The following is a 16,202-nucleotide window of genomic DNA, read 5'->3' as shown; positions in this document are numbered from 1 at the left end:
TGTAAAATGTGTATTTTGGAAGATATTTTAATGTTTTGTGAACTTAGTTCAACCATTGTTTTTTTTAAGTTGCATCAGTTCTCACTGTACCCTACTGCATCTCGGTAATTATCGTATTTGTAAATAAATCTGATCAATTTAACAGTCTTACTGTAATTACTGTCTTTCAAAATGGATGAGAACATAATGGGCATCCCATATGTCCTCTAGTGTGTTATTTAAGGGATAATTAAAAAGGAGCTTACGGCAAACCAGTCACCTAAGAACTCACTTTTAGAGTGGAAGCAAGTCTTCCTCGATTTCGAGGGACTGCCTATGATGATGAAGAGATAATTGTTAGTCCTGTGGCATGCCATCCCATTCATGGCACATTGAGGTTGCAAGTCCTGATTTGTAAGAAACTGGGTCTGCTTACAGAAACCATCCTTCCACTGTGAGTGCAACTTAAAGTGCTGGGCCTGAACTTCAAAAGTGGCCGTACCAATGAATAAGTAATGTTGAGAGTAACTTGTCTATCTGTAATCAAATGCCATTGAGAGAAACCCTCGTGCCAGACTACCCTAATTGAGAACAGCTTCACGTTGATTGAGTGTAACTAATCCCACCCACATTATTTTCTACATTTGCTCGTGGACTTTATCACAAAAGTGTCATGTTTCTTGTTTCAATATGCATTTTTACAATCATCCACATTAAAATTTATCGGCCATACAGCTTGCCATCAACAACTTTAAAAATAAACCTTCTTGTATAGCACATGAAGCTCCAGAACAGACCACTGCAGAGTTTGCCACCGTTCTCCACATCAGAGCTGTTCACACTGCATTGTGCCTTGTCTCTGCTCAGTGCCTGATCTTATAGTCTACGGTAAAGTAGTCATTACCTGAAAAATCCTATGGAAAATTTGCATCCTAATGTTCAAACACAGCATGTAAATACTATCTTATAAATGTATTCATCTTCCCAAAATAAGGATGTTTGAGTCATCCACATACTTGTGATTTATTTATTACTTACTTGTTTCCTCCATCTGCAAATGGGCTCCATGAACCACCAAACTCTGTTTCTTTGGTTACTTCCTGTGTAATATATTGAACATAATTTTCTTAAACACTATATATATATATATATATATTTTTTTTTTAAACAGCATCAGCAATCTCAAAGAAAACTTCCCGAGAAAATCACAGTGCATGTTTACTGTTTATTTCTTTTTTATGCAAATTGATTTAAGTCGACCACATTCTCCTGTTGTCAACAGTATAGGTTCATGACATTAAACCACCAATGACAGCAATCACAATCACCACCGAAATGAGTTGCTTCATCTGGTCTATTTTAAATATATATAATGATCAGTCATCATAGCATATGAACCAAGAACTGATAAAATAATAAAATTCAAGAGAACCCACTTAAACAATGAAGCAGCAGGTAATTGGTTTCCAAGCCTAACAGTCAATTAAACCTAAACAAATGACATCCATTGTGACTGTGACAAAGGTAAACTATCCCTCCTTGTCCTTCTGGAGCTGTCTGTAGCCTGACACAATTGACCACTCCATCCTCCAACGCCTCTCCACCAATGTCCAGCTAGGTGGGGCTGCACTCGCCTGGTCCCATTCTTATCTAATTGTAGCCAGAAAATCTCGAGCAATGGCTTCTCTTCCCACTCCCGCATCGTTACGCCTGGTGTTCCCCAAGGATCTGTCCTTGGTCCCCTCTTATTTCTCATCTATATGCTGCCCCTTGGCAACATCATCCGAAAACAGAGTCAGTTTCCACATGAACGCAGACGAACCCCCAGCTCTACCTCTCCACCACTTCTGTCGACTCCTGCTTGGTATCTAAATGGTCAGATTGTTTGTTCAACATCCAGTACTGGATGAGCAGAAATTTTCTCCAATTAAATATTGGGAAGACCGAAGAAATTATCTTTGGTCCCTGCCATAAACTGCGTTCCATCCCTCTCCCTAGCATCAATCGGAGGGTGAACAAGACTGTTCACAACCTAGGTGTCATATTTGACCCTAAAATGAGTTTTCAGCCACATATCCGCAGCATAACTAAAACTGCCTTTTTCCACCTCCGCCCTGTCTCAGCTCTCCTGCTGCTGAAATCCTCATTCATGTCTTTATTACCTCTAGACTTGACTAATCCAACTCACTCTTGGCTGGCCTTCCACATTCCGCACCACGTAAGATCCAAAACTCAGCAGCCGTGTACTAACCCGCACCAAGTCAAAATCACCCGTGATCACTCCTGTGCTTTCTGACCGACATTGGCTCCCAGTTAAACAACACCTCAATTTCAAAATTCTCAACCTTGTTTACAAATCACTCCATGGACTTGCCCTTCCCTATCCCTGTCATCTTTTTCAACCTCACAATCCCACAAGACGTCTGCGCTCCTCAACTTCTGGCCTCTTGAACAGCCCTCATTTTAACTGCTCAACCATCAGTAGACGTGCCTTCAGCTGCCTGAGCCCCAAGCTCTGGAACTCCTTCCCTAAGGACCCAAATTTGGTCCTCCTGTTTCTCGACTTCCTGGGCTCAAAATGGCGCCAAAGAGATATCCCCGGATTCTGGCCGCTCTGTCGACTCTTCTGGAGCGTGGAGATTCCATTGTGGGGCGGAGCTCGGACTCTGTGCGTAAAAGAGTGCCAGCAGGGGGGACGGACGGAGCTAGGGCCCCGCATGTGGAAGTGTGTCGGCAGCGCTGCGCATTGGAGCCTTTGCGCATGTGCAGTAGCGAATAACATTAAAAATAGCCGATTGCCAAAGGGAAAGGAAGCTGATTGATTTTTGGTGCCTAAAGGAGTGCTGTGGTATAAATCAGCTGCTGGAATCAGTAAGTGTTCTGTGTTACTCCTAAAGTTCCAGAAGGAGTGCTGCATATGAAAATCATTGCTGCATGCAAAATAAGGATTGTATGTTTTGAAAACAATCAGGCAATTCAATACATCAATGCAACAACATGCACCAAGAACGAAGAATTTCTTGCATGACGAAGTAGAGATACTAGTTAATGTCATTGAGAACAGATAGCAGGAGCTGGATACCAGCAACAGAGGTTGCACAAAAGTGCCACCCAAAGAAATGAAAAAACACTGGAACCAAGTTGCAGAACATCAAGTAGTTAGTGTAAGTAATATCTTCATTTATTCAATGCAATTCTAAATGTGACCAGCTATATATGTCCCACCCAGAAGAAAGACACAGTCTCTAAAAAGTTGCATTTTCATCTTTGCAGAAGAAATTGGCCCACAACAAAAGGGAAAGAACGCAAACAGGAGGAGGCCCGCCAAACCTGCACCCTTGGAAAAGAGGTTCGCTGCTTTGATGGGTCCTACCTGGAGAAAAACAATCAGTACTGCACAAGCTGGGCCCACACGCGAGGGAGAGGGAAGTCCTGAAAATTCATCGTGGCTCTTCAAATCAACCTGCTGACTGACCTGCTACGTGAGAGCCTGCTCATGCCACCTATCCTGCCCCCTCCTGTGCTGCTAACCATTTGACTGTTCGGTTATATTTTGCAGAACCTGATGCCAATCCTGAAGATCCAGAAGATGATTCAGACGTGTACAAGCGTAACCCTGCAGACCAACTTGGTGGAGGGGGTGGGCATGGAGATGTATGACGGGGACAATGTTGAAATGAATATGGTTGATGCCACGTTAACGGACTTCGCATTGCCAAACACTTCCACGAGTTCTGGTGCGACTTCTTAGGTTTCAGCCTGTCCCTGTCCACGTATAGTGGTTTAAGTTCTGATGTGACATTCCATGGTTTCCCAAGTTCCGAGGTTGCGGGTCCCAGTGGTGGTGGAATGCAGCATGGAACACCCAGGGGCCCACAGTCCGAGGTTGCGGGTCCCAGTGGTGGTGGGATGCAGCATGGAACACCCAGAGCTCCACGGTGCCAGCTTGAGTTTCCCAGTGACGGTGGGATGCAGCATGGAATACCCAGGGCCCCACTGTTCCAGCCTGGGCCTCCCACTGGGGAGAGGCCACGAGGCAGACTCCAGGTGATGGGGAGGAGAAATCAACCACGCTCTCCTGAGATGCAGGACGCAACAGATGTGGTTCAGATGATGGCACTGGGTGCGGAGAGCATTGACCTTACCCGATCACTCATACACACCATCGGTGGGGTGGGTGATGAGGTAACGGGACTCTCAGGAGAAATAACAGTAATGGCACAGGAAATGGAAACGATTTCCAGGAACATCAGTGAGGGAATAATGTCCCTGAGGGAGGGAATGTCAGAGACAGTGGGAACGATGGCACAAGCCATCAGGGAAGGAATGTCAGAGGCAGTGGGAACGACAGCACAGGCCATCGGGGAGGGCATGTGAGAGGTAGCTGCTGCAATAAGGGAACACACCCAGGCCATGCGCCATTGACAGAATCAACTGCCACACCCACTGCAATCCCTGCATCAGCCTCTGAAGAGACCCAAGCCAGGCCTTCCACATTAACACCTGACCCCACCCCATGAAGAAGTGCACATTCACCGAGATGTGGATGAGAGGTGGATGCAGCCTTTCTTTGCTGCTGTTGTTGATGTTACTGTTGTAACGGTTTTCAAATTGAAAGTTTTTTGTAAGTTATGTAAATTTACAACTTTATAAGTGATCTTAAAGTTTTTAAGTGATCTTAGAGTGTAAGCTTTTTCCAAGGCGCTATATAAATAAAAGTTGTTGTTAGTAATTAAAAATAATTTAAGGAATTTTGCCAAAATTCATGTAATTCATGTTATACATCAACTGTTTTATGGAAACCTACTCAATACATTCTCTAATCACAGTGGTTGATTGGTTTTCTTACAAAGACAGCAAGAAAATCCAAACCAGGTAGAACACAGTTAAAACTCCATTTGGGCATTCTAAAAAGGCAGTTTCTATGGTTTGAAATGTTAATGCTGAAAAGCCAGATGACCTAAGCCTGAAAGACATGGACAGTAAATCAAACTAAACAACCTTTCAATAGTTTACAACCATTAAAGCTAGAGGCACTTCCTTATAAGGAAACACCAGTGGTAGTTAGGGACCACCTTGAGTTGGTCTTCTGTGCTTCAAGAGCCCTCAAGATTGACAAATCTGCAGAATGGAGTCATTCAACACTTGTTTGAATGTATTATACGGTCAGCATGGATCCAGATTTTTGGTGCTATGAAACTCAACAGTAACATATCAAAGAATTGTGATTTTGATAGCGATTATAAAGCAAAGCCCGAATTTTGAAATAGGGATACAAGATAAACCATGTTCTTCTGGCTCGCTTCAATCCTCAGGTAGAGTGAGGCAGCTTTAACTCATTTTTTCAGAAAAAGACTGGACTAACACTAAGGCTGAAAAGTAAGACAGGTAAAGAAGTTTGTGCATAAACTACAAATCAAGAGCATTGAGTTCAGACAGAAATTTATCAGTTGTTGTGGCGGCTTATTAATACAAGTTTTTGAAGTGCAGAAAATATAGAGCAACAGTTAAATAATAGAACAAGCCAAAACTGGTGAACCAGGAGCAAACGACGACTGCAAAGGAGTTACAGAAACCATAACCTAAATGCTGCAACTGGCACGAGAGAGTCACAGAACCAGTATACTGCAGAGGGGGATTCAACTTTGATTTGTCGGGGTGATCACTCCTACAGCACAGATTATAGGATTGCCAGCCCTTAACTTACTTTATACAAACTGAAAAAAACTACTTGATTTAAATCTCAAAAGAATGCTGAACTCAGGTTATATTAAACTAAATGCAGCTAAGGCTAAAATACTACAATAATAAACTGTCCCACCAATGTGAATCCAGTTTAATGCTGTAATTCCAAAATCAAGTTATTGTACTATTTGTGACAATTACTCCACTAACATATCATAAGAACATAAGAAATAGGAGCAGCAGGCCATTTGGTCCCTCGAGCCTGCTCCGCCATTCAATAAGATCATGGCTGATCCTGGCCTCAACTCCATTTCCCTGCCCACTCCCCAAAACCCTAGATTCCCTTATCATTCAAAAATCTATCTATCTCCACCTTAAATATATTCAACGACCCAGCCTCCACAGCTCTCTGGGATAGAAAATTCAAAAGATTCACGACCCTCAGAAGAAATTCCCCTCATTTCTGTTTTAAATGGGCCACCCCTTATTCTGAAACGATGCCCCCGAGTTCTAGATTCCCCCATGAGGGGAAACATCCTCTCTGCATCTACCCTGTCAAGCCCCCTCAGAATCTTATATGTTTCAATAAGATCACCTCTCATTCTTCTAAACGCCAATGAGAAAAGGCCCAACCTTCTTTCAAATAATAATCCCTTCATCTCAGGAATCAACCTCGCAAACCTTCTCTGAACTGCCTCCAATGCAAGTATATCCTTCCCTAAATAAGGAGACTGTGCAAATATCAAAGAATTCACAATTAATAAGAATTAAGCTCAGGCTGGAGGTTAAACCGGTAGACTCAGTGTCTCTTGCACTGAAAACAGCAAGCACTGACCTCGGGGTGAAGGAGATAAGGATAAAAGCTGCAGAATAGTAAAGCTAAATTCAAAGGAGTCACCATGTGTAAGAGATAGTGTGTGAATAATGGATGTCAGTTAACAGGGTCCCTACAAACACTACTGAACGAACAAAAGGTCAGTTGCAGGAATAACAGATGTGACCAAATGGGAGGGGAAGTTTACCTTAGCAGAAACACACTGTAGGAACAGCAGGGGTGGGAAGGGATGAAAAAGACCTAACTGATCAAGATATGGGGCACACACACCAGTAACGAAGGCACCGACATTAGTAATAACTCATGGAGGCAAGACAGGATTACGATAACAGAAGGAATGTATATGTACAAAGTTGAAATGTCAGCAGAATCTGTCGAAACCGACAAGTGTTTAACAGAGAAGAAAGGGTATAACTAGGCACAAAATTTGGAGGACGTTAGCAAGAACCGAGGAGCAACACTCGACAGCAGAAACCTGGGGTAGAATCCCTAAGCTGAAGTCGGACGGAGACTGATGACTGCGGACTGAATCGGGCAATATCTATGTAGGTTGCGAGTCCTATATTCTATAATCCATATCGGTTGTGAGTCCTATATTCTGCAGTAACTAATGAGCAGTGCTTGTTAAAGCATTTATTACAGATAAGTTGGCTTGTGAATCTAGTGTCATAGGGCCCAAGTTTCCACAAGAAAAAAAACGGGCGCCCCTCCGAGCTGGGCGCCCGTTTTTCGTGCCTAAAAAAATCCTCGGTATTCTCCACCTACTTGCAGGTCCTCTGGCCCTCGGCGCAGCCAGCACGAGCTGTGGGGGGGCGGAGCCAGGTCCCTGCGCTGAAAACAGTGCCGGGACCTCTGCACACTCTGCGCGCTACAGTGGGCACGCAAGTGCAGTCGCTCCAGGCGGCGAACTGTGTGGGAGGGGCCCGAAGCACGCAGCCCCTAGCCCTGGCTGAATGGCCTCACTGGGGCTGCGTGAATAAGGCTCCTCCCACGGCCAGCTCCTGCTCCCCCCCCCCCCCCCCCCACCGCCCTGACACCCGCTCCCCCCTGCCTCCGGACCAGACCCGACACCCGCTCCACCCCCTGCCTCCGGACCAGACCCAACACCCGCTCTTCCCCCCTGCCTCCGGACCAGACCCAACACCCGCTCCCCCCCTGCCTCCGGACCAGACCCGACACCCGCCTCCCCCCCCCTCCGCCGACCAGACCCGACCCGACACCCTCTCCCTCTCAGCGGCACCAACGGCTTTCTCTCCCCCCCTCCCCTCCCCCCCCCGCTCAGCGGCACGAACGGCTGCAGAATTCTCCCTGGCTGAAGCACTTTCACACAGGTAGGAAGATGGTTTATTTAATCTTTTCTTGGCTTATAAATGTTTATTCAGGTTGGATTTATTTGTATAATATTTGTAGAAGTATAAATAAGGATTTATTGTCGAATTTAATGAGTTCCCTTCCCCCCCCCTCCCCCTCCCCCTCCCCCCCCAAATGTAACCTGCGCCTGATTTTTTTAATGTGTAGAACAGGTTTTTTCAGTTCTACAAAAATCTTCACTGGCTCCATTCTACTTTAGTTTGGAGTACGTTTTCACTGTGGAAACTTTCAAATCAGGCGTCAGTGACCGGACACGCCCCCTTTTGAAGAAAAAATTCTGTTCCAAAGTAGAACTGTTCTACCTGACTAGAACTGCAGAAAAAAAAATGTGGAGAATTGCGATTTCTAAGATAGTCCGTTCTCCACCAGTTGCTCCTAAAAATCAGGCGCAAATCATGTGGAAACTTGGGCCCATAGTCTTTTGTTCAGGTTAAACTTACTGTGGGAACCCTAAAAGGAAAATTGCAAACCTATTTGTTCGATCTTTCGAACATCGAGCAAATTCGGCGCAACAGAGACCAAAACTGTACACAGTGGTCTTACCAACGCCCTGTACAGTTGGAGCTGGATTTCTCGACTTTTATACTCCACCCCCTTGGCAATAAAGGGCAACATTTCATTTGCCTTCCTGATTACTTGCTGTACCTGCTTGCTAACTTTGTGTGTTTCATGTACAAGAACCCCCAGATCCCTTAGTACTACAGCATTTTGTAATCGCTCCCCATTTAAATAATAATTTGCTTTTTTTATTTTTCCTACCAAAGTGGATAACCTCACATTTTCCCACATTATAGTCCATCTGCCAAATTTCTGCCCACTCACTGAGCCTATCTATAGCCCTTTGTAGATTCTTTGCGTGCTCCTCACAACTTGCTTACCTACCCATCTTTATATCAGAAAATTTGGCTACGTTACACTCGGTCCCTTCATCCAAGTCATTAATATTAATTGTAAATAGTTGAGGCCCCAGCACTGATCCCTGTAGCACATCACTAGTTACAGTTTGCCAATCTGAAAATGACCCATTTATCCCGACTCTGTTTTCTGTTAGCTAGCCAATCCTCTATCCATGCTAATGTATGACTCCCCAACCCTGTGAGCTCTTATCTTGTGCAATAATCTTTTGTGTGGCACCTTATTGAATGCTTTCTGAAAATCCAAATGCATATCAACTGATTCCCCTTTATCCACTCTGCTCGTTACATCCTCAAAAGAACGGCAGCAAATTTGTCAAACATGATTTCCCTTTCATAAAACCATGCTGACTCTGCTTGACTGCATTATAATTTTCTAAATGTTGTTACTACTTCCTTAATGATGGACTCCAGCATTCCATGAACAATGCTACCGTTACATGTTTAGAGTTAGGAATCATCATCATTATAGGCAGTTTTTTGGAATCAAGGAAGACTTGCTTCCACTTTTAAAATGTCCAATACAAGAGGCAGTGTCCCTGTCATAAGTGGGACAGATAGTCGTTGGGACAGAATAAAGTAATGATAACGTAAGTAATGTTGTCGCTCATTTCTTGGTCTGTGGTAAACAAAGTGAGTTAAATGATTTTCAACTAATGTTTCATGCTGTTTTCTTAATGTTATTTGGGTTGGTTAACGTAGGACAATTCAAGAGCTAAATACAACATCCTATAATAAAGCCTAGACAAACAAAAATGAATGATATATTTCCTACATCATTTATGGTATTGTGACAACAGGTTATTCAGCTTCTCATTCCTATATTAATTGGCGCCTGGGTTTGAGAATTAAATTTCCCAATTTTATTCTGGGCACAGGTCCGAGAAACACAATCATTCCCATTGTAGACTACTTACAAGAACGTTTTATCAGGTAAAATTATAACTAATAATTTGGTGGGAGAGCTATAGCAGTAGGGGATTCTATTGTAAGGGGAATAGATAGACGTTTCAGCAGCTGCCTCCCTGCAGCAAGGGTCAAGGATGTCTCTGAGCGGGTGCAGGACATTTTGAAGAGGGAGGGTGAATAGCCAGTTGTCATGGTGCATATAGGTACCAATGATATAGGTAAAAAACGGGATGAGGTCCTACAAGACGAATTTAGGGAGCTAGGAGCTAAATTAAAAAGTAGGACCTCAAAAGTAGTCATCTCAGGATTGCTACCAGTGCCACGTGCTAGTCAAAGTAGGAATCGCAGGATAGCTCAGATGAATACGTGGCTTGAGGTGTGGTGCAGAAGGGAGGGATTCAAATTCCTGGGACATTGGAACCGGTTCTGGGGGAGGTGGGACCAGTAAAAACTGGACAGTCTGCACCTGGGCAGGACTGGAACCAATGTCCTAGGGGGAGTGTTTGCAAGTGCTGTTGGGGAAGAGTTAAACTAATATGGCAGGGAGATGAGAACCTATGCAGGGAGACAGAGGGAAGTACAATGGGGACAGAAGCAAAAGATCGAAAGAAGTAAAAGTAGAGGGCAGAGAAACCCAAGGCAAAAAGCAAAAAGGGCCAAATTACAGCAAAATTCTAAAATGGCAAAGTGTGTTAAAAAGACAAGCCTGAAGGCTCTGTGCCTCAATGCAAGGAGTATTCCGAATAAGGTGGACGAATTAACTGCGCAGATAGCAATTAACGGATATGATGTAATTGGCATCACGGAGACAGGGCTCCAGGGTGACCAAGGCTGGGAGCTCAACATCCAGAGGTATCCAACATTTAGAAAGGAAAAGGAGGTGGGGTGGTGTTGCTGGTTAAAGAGGAAGTTAATGCAATAGTAAGGAAGGACATTAGCTTGGATGATATGGGTGGAGCTACAGAATACCAAAGGGCAGAAAATGCTTGTGGGAGTTGTGTACAGACCACCAAACAGTAGTAGTGAGGTTGAGGACAGCATCAAACAAGAAATTAGGGAAGCGTGCAATAAAGGTACAGCAGTTATCATGGGCAACTTTAATCTACATATTGATTGGGCTAACCAAACTGGTAGCAATACAGCGGAGGAGGATTTCCTGGAGTGTATTAGGGATGGTTTTCTAGACCAATATGTCGAGGAACCAACTAGAGGGCTGGCCATCCTTGACTGGGTGATGTGTAATAAGAAAGGGCTAATTAGCAATCTTGCTGTGCAAGGCCCCTTGGGGAAGAGTGACCATAATATGATAGAATTCTTTATTAAGATGGAGAGTGACGCAGCTAATTCAGAGACTGGGGTCCTGAACTTAAGGAAATCCTCAATAGCATGATATGTGATTGCTACACTTAAAGGCCCAGTTCCTCAGCTGTTTTGGGGGGGGGGGGGGGGGGGCTGAAAAAAATTGAGATACAGAAGGTGCTGCAGATCACCCAGTCATTTAGATTTTATTTTATTTCCAAAATATTGATCTTCGTACTACATGCTAAATTAGGATTCAGACTCATCATCAAAGCGAGGATAACTTGCTTCCACGCCAAAAAGGGATGAGTTCACAGGTGTTCCAATGAAGGACCTAATATTCCAGGTCCCGAACTACATCCTGAAGGGTGGCAAATGCCTATGCGTGGATTTTTTTTAACGTGGGGTGGCCGTTGCACACCAGCCACCACACGGGCTTGACAGAGCGAGGTCTTGGTCCAGTGGCAAGGGTTAACCAAGATGACTAGAGACCAGCTCTGCTGCACAGACCGAACGCATACATATCGCAGTGTGGGCTGGCCCATGCAGCCCCTGGGCCCCAAACTCACGCCTCTCCTGGGCCCCGATCACTTCCCTCTACAAACTCTTGCTACTCCTTCGCTTCTCTTGCCGTGCCTGCCAGCGACCTGGCTTCGTAGCCGTCGCCCTCCTGCAGCAGCACGCGCTGCTCCCTGCAGTGGCATGCCACCACACGCTGTTCCCTCCAATGGTCCCGGCCTGCTGATGGTCTTGCAGGCCGGGACCATGATTTAATTGATTCAAATCAGCCATGATCTAATTGAATGGTGCAGCAGGCTCGAGGGGCCAAATGGGCTGCTCCTGCTCCATTTCTTATGTTCAGTGTTCCTGCTAAGCCGCGCAGCCATGCAGCTGCCTCGAGCTCTCGCTCAAACCTAGCTTCCTTGGGTTATTTTTGTAACTTGCCTGACCTGTTTACAAAAAAAGTAAAAAAAAAGAACCCAAGGAAGAATCAAAACTAATTCCATTAACGTGTAATTTGCCTTTCAAATGCCATTCAAAACACCGGTTAGGTGCGGGGGGAGTGTTGGGTGGGTCCGGAGATGGGGGGGGGGGGGCGGCACGGTCTTGGGATAGGGGTTGGGCTGTTTGGGGCTGGGATGGGGAGAGACTTCTTCACTCGGGGAGTTGTTGGCCTGTGGGGTTCCCTGCCATGGAGAGTTGTTGATGCCAGTTCATTGGATGTGTTCGGGAGGTAGTTGGATGTGGTCCTTGTGGCTGGGGGGGGGGTCGGGAGGTGTGGAGGGGGCAGCGGTGCTGGGGTGGGTGATCAGCCACGATCTTGTTGAATGGCGATGCAGGCTCGAAGGGCCGAATGGCCTACTCCTGCACCTATTTTCTATGTTTCTATGTTTCTAAAGGTAACTTCGATGGTATGAGACGTGAATTGGCTAGAATAGAGTGGCAAGTGATACTTAAAGGGTTGACGGTGGATAGGCAATGGCAAACATTTAAAGATCACATGGATGAACTTCAATAATTGTACATCCCTGTCTGGAGTAAAAATAAAACGGGGAAGGTGGCTCAACCGTGGCTAACAAGGGAAATTAAGTATAGTGTTAAATCCAAGGAAGAGGCTTATAAATTGGCCAGAAAAAGCAGCAAACCTGAGGACTGGGAGAATTGTGTAATACAGCAGAGGAGGACAAAGGGTTTAGTTAGGAGGGGGAAAAGAGAGTATGAGAGGAAGCTTGCTGGGAACATAAAAACTGACTGCAAAAGCTTCTATAGATATGTGAAAAGAAAAAGATTAGTGAAAACAGTCAGATTCAGTTGAATTTATAATTGGGAACAAAGAAATGGCAGACCAGTTAAACAAGTACTTTGGTTCTGACTTCACGAAGGAAGACACAAATAACCTCCCGGAAATACGAGGGGACAGAGGGTCTAGTGAGAAGGAAGAACTGAAGAAAATCCTTATTAGGCGGGAAATGGTGTTAGGGAAATTGATGGGATTAAAGGCCGATAAATTCCCGGGGCCTGACAGTCTGCATCCCAGAGTACTTAAGGAAGTAGCCCTAGAAATAGTGGATGCATCAGTGATCATTTTCCAACAGTCTATCAACTTGGATCAGTTCCTATGGACTGGAGGGTAGCTAATGTAACACCACTTTTTAAGAAAGGAGGGAAAGAGAAAACGGGTAATTATAGACCGGTTAGCCCGACATCAATCGTGGGGAAAATGTTGGAATCAATTATTAAAGATGAAATAGCAGCGCATTTGGAAAGCAGTAACAGGATCGGTCCAAGTCAGCATGGATTTATGAAAGGGAAATCATGCTCGACAAATCTTCTAGAATTTTTTGAGGATGTAACTGGTAGAGTGGACAAGGGAGAACCAGTGGATGTGGTGTATTTGGATTTTCAAAAGGCTTTTGACAAGGTCCCACACAAGAGATTGGTGTGCAAAATTAAAGCACATGGTATTGTGGGTTAATGTACTGATGTGGATAGAGAACTGCTTGGCAGACAGGAAGCAGAGAGTTGGAGTAAACGGGTGCTTTTCAGAATGGCAGGCAGTGACTAGTGGGGTACTGCAGGGCTCAGTGCTGGGACCCCAGCTATTTACAATATACATTAATGATTTGGATGAGGGAATTGAGTGTAATATCTCCAAGTTTGCAGATGGCACTAAGCTGGGTGGCAGTGCAAGCTGTGAGAAGGACACTAAAGCACACGGTGACTTGGACAGGTTAGGTGAGTGGACAAACGCGTGGCAGATGGAGTATAATGTGGATAAATGTGAGGTTATCCACTTTGGGGGCAAAAACACGAAGGCAGAATATTATCTGAATGGCAGATTAGGAAAAGGGGAGGTGCAGCGAGACCTGGGTGGCATGGTACATCAGTCATTGAAAGTTGGCATTGCAGGTTCAGCAGGCGGTGAAGGCGGCAAATGGTATGTTGGCCTTCATAGCAAGGGGATTTGAGTATAGGAGCAGGGAGGTCTTACTGCAGTTGTACTGGGCCTTGGTGAGGCCTCATCTGGAATATTGTGTTCAGTTTTGGTCTCCTAATCTGAGGAAGGACGTTCTTGCTATTGAGGGAGTGCAGCGAAGGTTCACCAAACTGATTGCCGGGATGGCAGGACTGACATATGAGGAGAGATTGGATCAACTGGACCTGTATTCACTGGAGTTTAGAAGGATGAGAGGGGATCTCATAGAAACATAAAATTCTGACGGGTCTGGACAGGTTAGATGCAGGAAGAATGTTCCCGATGTTGGGGGAAGTCCAGAACCAGGGGACATAGTCTAAGAATAAGGGGTAAGTCATTTCAGACTGAAATGAGGAGAAACTTCTTCACTCAGAGTTGTTAACCTGTGGAATTCCCTACCGCAGTGAGTTGTTGATGCCAGTTCATTGGATATATTCAAGGGGGAGTTAGATATGGCCCTTACGGCTAAAGGGATCAAGGGGTATGGAGAGAAAGCAGGAAAGGGGTACTGAGGTGAATGATCAGCCATGATCTTATTGAATGATGGTGCAGGCTCGAAGGGCCGAATGGCCTACTCCTGCACCTATTTTCTATGTTTCTATACATACACCTAAGTGATATATAATGCATCCAAAATGTAATAAACCTTGGATTTTCATTAACACTTTGTTTCGGTGATTTCTTCCCTTCATATCTTAACATCCTTTGCTCTTTTCCTTCCTTTCTATAGCTCAGGGTTTTTATTCTAATCGGAAATTTTCACCAGCTCTATGGGTCATGCCCCCATAACATTCTCCAGCTGCAGAAAGTAAAATAAAACTCCCAAGTCGGGATTTACCAGCACAGGAAAGATATTGTAAATTCCTGCATGAGTGCACCTACCAAATGCAAGAGAGTTGTAACTAATTCAAAAACTAGAAGAGAATCTTGCACAGGCTACAGCTAATCTGTGGCCACATAATGAAATCCACTGCTGTTATGGAGAGACTCAGTGATTATCAGCAGCACTAGTATTTAAGATCTAGCTCCTAGTTGAGACAATCATGTTCCAACACTGAGCAACCAACCAGCCCTATTTCTACTGTATTTTCAGGAACTTCAGCTTTTACCAGTTTGCACATTTTAGTGCAATAGGTAAAGAGGAAAAATATAGTAGAATATATTTGTTATGCCTAAAAATCACTAATACCCTGCAGAATGTGACATGCTTCAGGACATTATGAATATTTCTGCAAAAAATGTGAGCATTTACAAGTTTATAACATGTTTACATAATTATCACATCTAAATTCTGTAGGGAACGTTAGCTTTAGCTGTATTAAGTTCCAATTTATGTCAGTTATGCTACTATAAGTAATCCTTGCTGGGAGTATATTTGCATTACAAAAGTAAAATGTTATAGCAACTTCATCAAAGGAGCAAGGGATGACCCTTAAATTACAGACTTAAAAGCCTCACCTCAACTGTGGGGAAAATGTTAAAGACTGATGAAGAATAGCTAAGGGGTCATCTGGAAGGACAGATTTCGATTATATAGAACCAGCATGGATTTAGAAAAGAGGCAGGTTGATTCTTACAGAATCAGCAGATCCTGGTCTCCAGTCGACTTTGATCTCCTTGCCACTGGACCAAGACCTTGCTCTACCAAACCTGTGTGGTAGCTGGTGTGCCATGGTCACCACACATTAAAAGAATTCACGCACAGGCATCTTCCACCCTTCAAAATGAATTTCGGGACCTGGAACGTCAGGACCCTCACGGACAACTCCAACAGCGACAGACCGGAATGTCGCACTATCGTTGTCCGGGAACTCCGACGTTTCAACATAGACATCGCCGCCCTAAGTGAGACCCGGCGGGTAGGGGAAGGCCAGTTCAAAGAACAAGATGGTGGTTACACCTTCTGGAAAGGTAAACTAGAAGAATGCCGCCTCCATGGGGTTGGCTTCGCCATCAAAAATTAGCGAGTGAGCCATCTCAGAGACTCCCCTTGTGGGATAACCGAACACCTCATGACTCTTCGGCTCACCCTAGCCCGGAATCACTGCGCTACGGTTTTTAGCGCATACACCCCAACACTGGAAGCTACAGACGAGACCAGAGGAATTCTACTCCAGTCTCGAACAATCCCTGTCCAGAGTCCCAACGGGTAACAAGCTGATCCTCCTTGGTGACTTTAATGCCAGAGTTGGAAAGGACACCAACCTTTAGGGAGGTGTGATCAGCAGAGAGG

At 44.7% G+C, this 16,202-nt stretch overlaps 1 protein-coding gene across 3 annotated transcripts in view; it reads right to left on the bottom strand.

Annotated features, from left to right (window-relative positions):
* map4k5 (mitogen-activated protein kinase kinase kinase kinase 5) overlaps positions 1-16,202 on the bottom strand; it is a 285,168-nt gene that overhangs the window by 69,962 nt on the left and 199,004 nt on the right. For all 3 annotated transcript variants that reach the window (XM_070879237.1, XM_070879238.1, XM_070879239.1), the window contains one exon: positions 1,018-1,079. In XM_070879237.1, the coding sequence (XP_070735338.1) occupies positions 1,018-1,079 (62 nt within the window). The remainder of the gene's footprint in view (positions 1-1,017; positions 1,080-16,202) is intronic.

This window comes from Pristiophorus japonicus, chromosome 4 (genome assembly GCF_044704955.1).
Source record: "Pristiophorus japonicus isolate sPriJap1 chromosome 4, sPriJap1.hap1, whole genome shotgun sequence".
Lineage (NCBI taxonomy): Eukaryota > Metazoa > Chordata > Chondrichthyes > Pristiophoridae > Pristiophorus > Pristiophorus japonicus.
This window is presented reverse-complemented; position numbering and strand designations above follow the sequence as displayed.